Here is a 7,617-nt window from a genome sequence, read left to right as displayed (position 1 = left end):
AGGTTGGTGCAAAATAACTGTGTTTTTGCCATTAAAAATGGCCCAAAACTGCAATTACTTTTGCACCAACCTAATTATCTACTTCGTAATTTGGGCTTACCTATGTCTAGATTCAGCATCTATAGGGAAAGAAGTAAAATGGGTGTGTAAGAAGAAAAAGTCAAAGCAAATAAGCAAAAATCATCATAATAGTACAGGCTAATAAATGAAGAAATCAAGAGACAGTTTCATTAATTAATATATTTTCTGCATTATAGTTAACATGTGTACTTTCTTCGTGTCACCTTATTTTCCGTTAAGTATTGATATTTTGTTATATTCAGACATGAGTACATTTCAACAGTCTTTTGCAATAAATACCATAAAATAATAGAGATTCGCATAATAAATATTCTTTACAATAAAAAAGTTTAACAGACTTTTGTCTTAAAAATAGTCAGAATTCAACTTTGTGATTTATACATAAAATATACAAAAAGCACCACAATTTGTGGTTAAGGCAATGAAAACACAGAAGAGATTAGAATGACTCAGCTGTTAACTATCCAAGGGGCCAAAAGGACCATTAAGGAGCCAAGATCACTTTAGGCAGCATAGTTCTGGGACACCTATAGATTGATCAGCTATAAATATCAACTTGAGTTATCCAAGTGCCCTCAATGACAACAAAAATTTGGTGAGAAGCATGGGGTGAAGAAGGAAGGTGGTTGAGTCCTTCACAAATACGAAGGCTAGAGTGAAGATGGGCAAGGTCCAACCAATATATCTCCAATGTGAAGATTTACATTGTAAAGCGAATCTAAAATTACATAGAAAGAAAAAATACACTTGGCATCTCCAGAGTAAGACAACCCCAAAACTGAGGGGAAAGAACTTTGAAGGACAAGAAGCAGAGGGCAGTGGTTAAAGGAAAATTTTTACGTTATAGCAAAAAATATATCCCCCATGCTACTTAAGGGGCCAATGCTAGGAAGATAGCCCTAACTGGAGACAGAGTTAATACATAGCTTATTTAAGCAATTAAACGGTTGCTTTTTTAAAAACCAATTTCCCTGCTCCCACAGTACCCAGTCAAAACAACTCTAAATCACTGTAGTCTGGGTGTGGGTGTATGTTCATGTATACAACTTTAGAAAGTTGCTTGCAGAACAAAAAGGCTACACAAAGCCCACTGGCTCTCAATACCCTCTCAAGTGGATGGCAGAGGCTCTTGTCGTAAGTGGGAGCCAGGTGCAGTTTCCCAGTCCACTCTTACTGAAGATCATCCATGAAGGAAGAGAAAAATCCATGAGTCAGACCTTGGGAACAGGAGAAGAGAAGGTGGGAAATGGGGAAAAATTCTAAAGAAAAGAAAAAGAAAAAAAAAAAAATAGCCACAGCTTGAAAGCTAGAAGCTCAGGAGGTACAACCCACCTCCAAAAATCATGATGGTTTATCCTGACCCCGGGAGGGGCAGCTCTCCAGCTTACAATAGACAGTGTTGGAGTTCTTACATCTGCACCCTGGGCGATGGATCCAGTCATAACACCCCCTGCACAGCTTCAGGCATCCTTTAGCAGGAGGATAACAGAGTAAGCAAGGTAAAAATAAAGACATGGCTCCCATACACAGGTATCTAGAGCAGCAGTGTGACTGTGAACAGGAGCAAGGATTATCTGAGTAGGAATCCCCTTCGTCGTCATTGGAGCAGTGGTAGAAGATGCCCTTGACTAAGCACATGCAGGTTCCATATTCCACCATGCTCTCAGCAGAGCAAAGGCACTGCCGGTTACAGGCCAAACAGGATGGCAGGGTCCTGGGAGCCGTGCATTCTCCACACTTGCACTTCCCACACTGTTCACAAATGAACTTGTGCTGTGTCAGGTCCTCTTTCAAGGAACCCTTCAAGTCATCCACAATCAGTTGCTTGGGCTGGGTCCGGATTGCCCTTTCAGACCTATGACCAGGGACTGGTCTGGTTGGTGGTGACCTTCCTAACAGTCCCTGTTCAGATGAGGCACTGCTGTTGCTCCCAGAGCTGGCTGCACTGCCCGTGCTGGTTGATCTGCTCAAAATGGGGCCCCTGGCATTATTGGGGAGTACTGCATGTCCCAGGTGGCTTGTGTGTCTGTGCTCGTAGTTATTATTCACATTAATTGGTATGATTTCATGAGTCCTCTCATGCTTTTCTTGTCTTGGTGCTGTCCGAGGAGCAGGTCTTTTCACCACTGAAGGCCCTTCTGTGTATTCATTGCTGCCTCTTATGGCCTTGATCTGGTCTAATGACAAAATAGCAGCAGGCTGAATCTCTCTCTCATAGTCTAATCTCTGACGGCTATCCAAAGAAGGTTGCTGGATCACAACTAACGAACTGCCACTGCCATGTTGATTTTGGGGATCCATGTGTAGTGATCTTGAGTTCTGGCAATCAGTGGAAACCTGGCATGCATCTGAAATCCTAAAAGGAAATCAAAGATGAAAAAAACAGAGAAAATAAATGACAGGAAGCATTTTTTGCGGGGGTGGGGGGAGGGAAATCCTGTCAAGTCACAAATTGACTAAACCACCTAATAATGACCTCCTTCATCAGTGGATTACAATGATGCTGGGGTCCTGGCCAGAGTCCAATTCCAGGAGAGGCTGGGGACCACATCATAGAGGAAGATTGTAAACAAGAGACCCCATGCCATAAACATTACAAGTTTTTCCAACTTTTAAGAAGCAGAATCAAGAGGAAGTAATGCCTTCCTGTTTGTGAATCTAACAATCAAAATGGAGCATGCCTTCGCAGGGAATATTGAGTATAAGCAGGAGAATAACTCTCATCTAAAGAAAGCTCAGTTACCAGTTCATAGGTGGTTTCCATAAAGGAGAATGTCTACCTTTTAAGAAACTGAGAATGGCTTTGGTGCTACAGCCTTTTTGTTGTGTGCTGTTATAAGCATTAGATTAATGATGAAAAAAATAAAGGCATTAAAAAAAATTAAGACTCTAAAATGAAATCGCAAAATAAAAGGTAACTTTCTGTATAAATCAGAATTTTAAAACTACCTTATTATTCATCTATGAGATGCAAAAATAAATGTATCAGGTACACAACGGTTCTTGGTGTTTCGTAGCTACAAACACACACACACAAGACTCAATGTATAGTCCAGTGAACGATGTAACAGTACTCACATTTGAAATCCTGAGAGGATTTTTTTTTTAAGCTGAAGGGCTCACTCACAAAACAAGTTTTATGCACAAATAAGTGTAGTGTAGGTACATACGCAGTGTATTTAAATCCTGGCCGTTTTAATTATCTGTATTTCCTCTAATTTAAAAATCTGTATTTACATGACAGACCTTGATTTTCAAAAGCACTGCCAACTGATTCAATGTGCTTCTTATAACAAAATCAGCACACTAATATCCAGATACAAATAAGCAGTTGTGTTTCCATACTCATAGTAAATTTCTAATTTATAATGTGTTCTTCACAAACTACCAAAGATAAAAGTTTCTGCTTTCAGTGGTGAACTAGAGCATTTTTCACACAAATTCCTTCTAAAGTCTATAGAGTCGACCCAATTCAAGAATGAAAAGAAAAAGAAATGTCCATTCTCCACTACCAACCTGAGGCAAAAAAACATGGTTTAAGGAATAAACCATGCAGAAAGCAGAAAGAAGTCCATTTCGTATATTTCCTAAACTAATGTCTCTAAACTATGCCTTCTATGTTAACTTCTTGGAGCTCCCCCCTCGTTTTCACAACTCAGCTCTCTCAAGTTTCTACTTTATTCTACCTTCTTTGCGCAGGAGGAGTAACACATTCATAACCTGCGGAGATTTGGTCTTGGAGTCCTCAACATCTAATCCTGACTCCTGAACAATTATTCCTCTTCTTCAAGAACTTCTTAAATCAGTGCTTTGAAAGCAAAAGGTAGCTACAAGTACTAAGCCAGATTCCACACGAAACGCAAAACCGTAGAGGATTTGAATAGTGTAACTCAAAACACCAGGCACAACTTTAATTTGCATTTCCAATGACAGTTGTAACAAACTTCATACTGGTTGAGAAATGAAGTTACCAGACAAAAAATGAAAAGCAAAGAAAATTCGCCACCTCTGATTCGAAGAAAAGCCCATTTTCAAGCAGTGACAGTCTTGGACAAGCCCCAAACACGCTCACACGCGCTCGGCACACTGCCTTCCCCAAGAAAACTCGAATGGTAGTAGAATACCTTTGCGGACAATCCCATCACCATCCCAAGTATCACCGTGGATTTCCAACACACTTTTTGCGTGGTCCACCAAGGTTTCTGACAAATCACGAAGAGCCTTCAGCGTCCACGCGGGCGCCCAAAGCAAGCCCACGGTCTGGCTGACCCTAAGCAAGGATTTGTCTATACTTTAAAGGAAAAGCTGGGTTCACCGAGGGCCGGGGAGAAAGAAGCCAGCGCAGGAGCGGCCACATTGCAAGTTACCACGGTGGAGCTGCGCCCTCTGCAATCCGTACTGAATAAGTAGTTGACGGAGGAAGGAAAAGGAAAAAGTTATGAATGAAAACAAGTTCTCTCTCCCTCTCTCTCCGGCAGGAGGAGGGGAGGAGGCTGAGGTTACCATGAGCTCAGGAGGGCAGACTTCCCCACTTTTTTTGTTGTTGTTGTTTTGAGACGAGTCTCACTTTGTCTCCCAGGCTGGAGTGCAGTGGTGGCACGATCTTGGCTCACTGCAACCTCCGCCTCCCAGGTTCAAGCGATTCTCCTGCCTCAGTCTCGCGAGTAGCTGGGACTACAGTCGCGCGCCACCACGGTCGCCTCATTTTTGTATTTGCAATAAGGACAGGGTTTCGTCATGTGGGCCAGGCTGGTCTCGAACTCCTGACCTCAGGTGATCAACACGCCTCGGCCTCCCCAAGTGCTGGGATTACAGATGTGAGCCACCGCGCCCGGCCGACTTCCCCACTTTTAAAGTGGCAGTGCCCTCTCCCCTTCCTTGTCTTTGCACTGAGCTCCAAACAAGAAGAAAGTTGCGGCTGGCTTTGGGGCTGGCTAATTCTATCGAGGGGCTGACGGGCGAATTCCGAGCATTTGCCTACACACACACACACACACACACACACACACACACACAGCCTTTGCCGGTCCCCTGCCAGAGGCACACTCCTCCACAGAGGGCCCCCAGGGACATCCCCAGAGCCGCCTGGAATCCCTCTTGGGCGTGAAGAGCTCTCCGAGAGGACAACCTGGGCCATCGCGCCGCCGCTCCGAGTAATCAGGGATGGGGGAGACCCTGTCTTGTTTCGTTCCGCAGACGCGGACCGTCGCCCACCCCACCACCCAACCTTGAGCGCCCCATAAGCCCCAGCCCCCAGGGGAGCAAGGAGCGGCGGGAGGGGCCGCGCCGCGCGGGGTCGTCCCTCCCCTCCCCTCCCCTCCGGGAGTCCTGGCCCGGGCAGCAGCGCCGCCGAGTCCGCACCTGCCGCGCCGAGCAAGCCCCGCCCGCGCGCCTACCGCCCCGCGGGCCCCGGGCGGCCGCCGCACACACTCACCTAGGCCGAAGCGCGGGCCGGGGGCCAAGTCGTGCGACCCGACCCAGGTCCTGGTGCGGGCGGTGGCGTGCACGCGCCGCATCAACCGCTGCGGGGAGGGCGAGGCGGCATCGCCGGAGCTGCGGCGCCTCGGCCCGCGGCCTCCCCCGCCCCCGCCGCCACTGGTCAGGAGCGCTCCCCGCGGCCCCCTTCCGGCTGCGGAGGGCAGTTCTCCCGCGGCTCCGCGCGGCCGGGCCGGGACCTCTCACGGCTGGCGCTCCCCGGGAGGCTCAGTAACATCCACCTCGGGAGGTCTTCTCCTGCAGCCCCCTTCCAAGAACCAGTTTTTACAAATCCTTTCAGGAAGGCTCCCCAAGTCTCAGAAAAACAAGTAGGGGAGTGGCGGGGAGTCGAGTGCGTGACTGGCCAGCTGACGGCACGGTGTGCTCAGAGAACTTCTCGGGTTCTGGTCGCTCCTCGCAGGGAAAGAAGGAAGGGATGGCTGCCTCCTGACAAGCGAAAAATCCACGTCACGGGGGTTCGAGACTACGCGGCACCCGGGTCGGGGCCCGAACCGGCGTCGGCGGGCGGATGACGGAGCCGCGCAGGCCCCCGGCAAGACCCCGGAGCACGCGCCTGCCAGGCAGAGGCCGCCGGGGCCGGGAGGGGGGAGGGGGATTTTTTACCCCCCACCTTTTTTTTTTTTTTTTTTTTTTTTTTAGCGGGGAGGGGTGAAGAGAGCGAGGTTTGGGGATCCTTCTCGGAGAGAGAGAGGCGGGCGTCGTTCCTTGTCCCCCGCGCAGGCCGAGGCGCTTTGCCGATCCCGCACGTTGGGCAAGTAGGGGCACAAGGTCCCCGGGCACTCCGGTCCCGGCAGGTCAGCCTCTCCTGGGCAGCGCTCACACCCAGTCCTCCGAGCCTGCGGTTCCACGGCCGAAATGCCTGCGACAGAGGATTAGAGATAAAAGCTCGTGAATGTCCCTTTCTTCGAAGGGCTGGGACCCGGGGCGGGCTGCTGGCCAGCTCGCCCGCAGCTCGTTGCCATGTGCTCCCTGTTGCTGCTCCCGGTGATTGACAGGCCGGCGCACAGTCGGCGTGTCAGCCGCGAACCAAAGTAACATGCAGTCCTGCACGTTTTTGCCGAGGTGCTTTTGCCCCGTGGAATGCCTAGGAGTTCAAACAACGTTCAAGCAACGCCTCTGCGCGTTAGAAATCAATACACAGAGACGGGAAATTCAGGTTTTAAACCAATGCTTCGCTCGGGATTCGGTCGCCAACAATGCCTAAACAAACACGCATTTGGTCCACACACCGAGTGCCAGCCCCTCTTCGCATAAAGGCATTAACGGCCCAGTGTTTCACACATTCGATCGTTTCAGACTTTAAACTTGCTACTGTTCGGTTAAGGAAAGAAAGGTGAAAGGGATCCTGCTTTTTCTTTTAGCAGTAGCATTTACTTTAAGAGCATTAGTTTTAGCAGTGGGAATGCTACCGGTGTTTTGAAAGGCAACCAGTAATCTTGGCTCGAAAGCAAGTTCAAAGAAATAAATGTTCAGTTCCTTGCAAAAGTCAACATTTCTCACCTTATCTTTCCTAAAATGTCTACGGAAGGAAACAGTACTTACCTAATGCAAAGATTGCAAATTGCTTTTCAGGCACATTTTAACAGCGACTGTAGCTGTTCCTTATCCAGGGCAGGGAACTCCGCTGATATCACGCTGCAAACCACTGCGTGCTTTACAGAGCGATCTCACTCGGGCTCCACAGAATTTCAGCTCCTAGCCTCCACCTCCACCTCCACTCCAGGACACGCCTCCGGTGATATCATGTGTCAATCACTCGGGCTGCCCGAAAACCTGGAACAGGATTTCCTTAACTGTCGTTTCCTTTTTCGTTTATGTGTACCAACTTGGAAATGTTGCCCTACAGACTCGTGTAATAAACATCCTCTTAAAACTTCGGGAGTGCCTCTAAAAATTCTGCAAATGCAGTTTGTCATAGAGGAATACATTCGGATTTAGTTAGCAATCTTTAGTTGTCGATCTCAATTAAAAGGATCGGTGGACTCCAAAGCTGAATTAGAAAAGAATTGTGAAGAATAAAAGAAAATGAAAAAAGTTTTA

At 48.0% G+C, this 7,617-nt stretch overlaps 1 protein-coding gene across 3 annotated transcripts; it reads right to left on the bottom strand.

The window, feature by feature from the left end:
- Positions 1–225: 225 nt before the first annotated feature.
- SPRY1 (sprouty RTK signaling antagonist 1) lies at positions 226–7,240 on the bottom strand. 3 transcript variants are annotated; one of them, XM_045392848.2, is made up of 3 exons: positions 7,120–7,240; positions 5,516–6,436; positions 226–2,437 (listed from the first exon to the last, which is right to left on the bottom strand). In XM_045392848.2, the coding sequence occupies exon 3, from the start codon at positions 2,380–2,382 to the stop codon at positions 1,423–1,425; it is 960 nt and encodes a 319-aa protein (XP_045248783.1). In that variant the 5' UTR covers positions 2,383–2,437; positions 5,516–6,436; positions 7,120–7,240; the 3' UTR covers positions 226–1,422. The 3 variants fall into 3 exon arrangements, with proteins under 3 accessions (XP_045248783.1, XP_065401513.1, XP_065401512.1); XM_065545441.2 differs by lacking the exons at positions 5,516–6,436; positions 7,120–7,240 and adding an exon at positions 4,585–5,026; XM_065545440.1 differs by lacking the exons at positions 5,516–6,436; positions 7,120–7,240 and adding an exon at positions 4,206–4,493.
- Positions 7,241–7,617: the final 377 nt, after the last annotated feature.

The sequence above is a fragment of the Macaca fascicularis genome, chromosome 5 (genome assembly GCF_037993035.2).
Source record: "Macaca fascicularis isolate 582-1 chromosome 5, T2T-MFA8v1.1".
Taxonomy (NCBI): Eukaryota; Metazoa; Chordata; class Mammalia; order Primates; family Cercopithecidae; genus Macaca; species Macaca fascicularis.
Note: the sequence above shows the minus strand (reverse complement) of the source record. Positions and strands in the feature narration are given on the sequence as shown.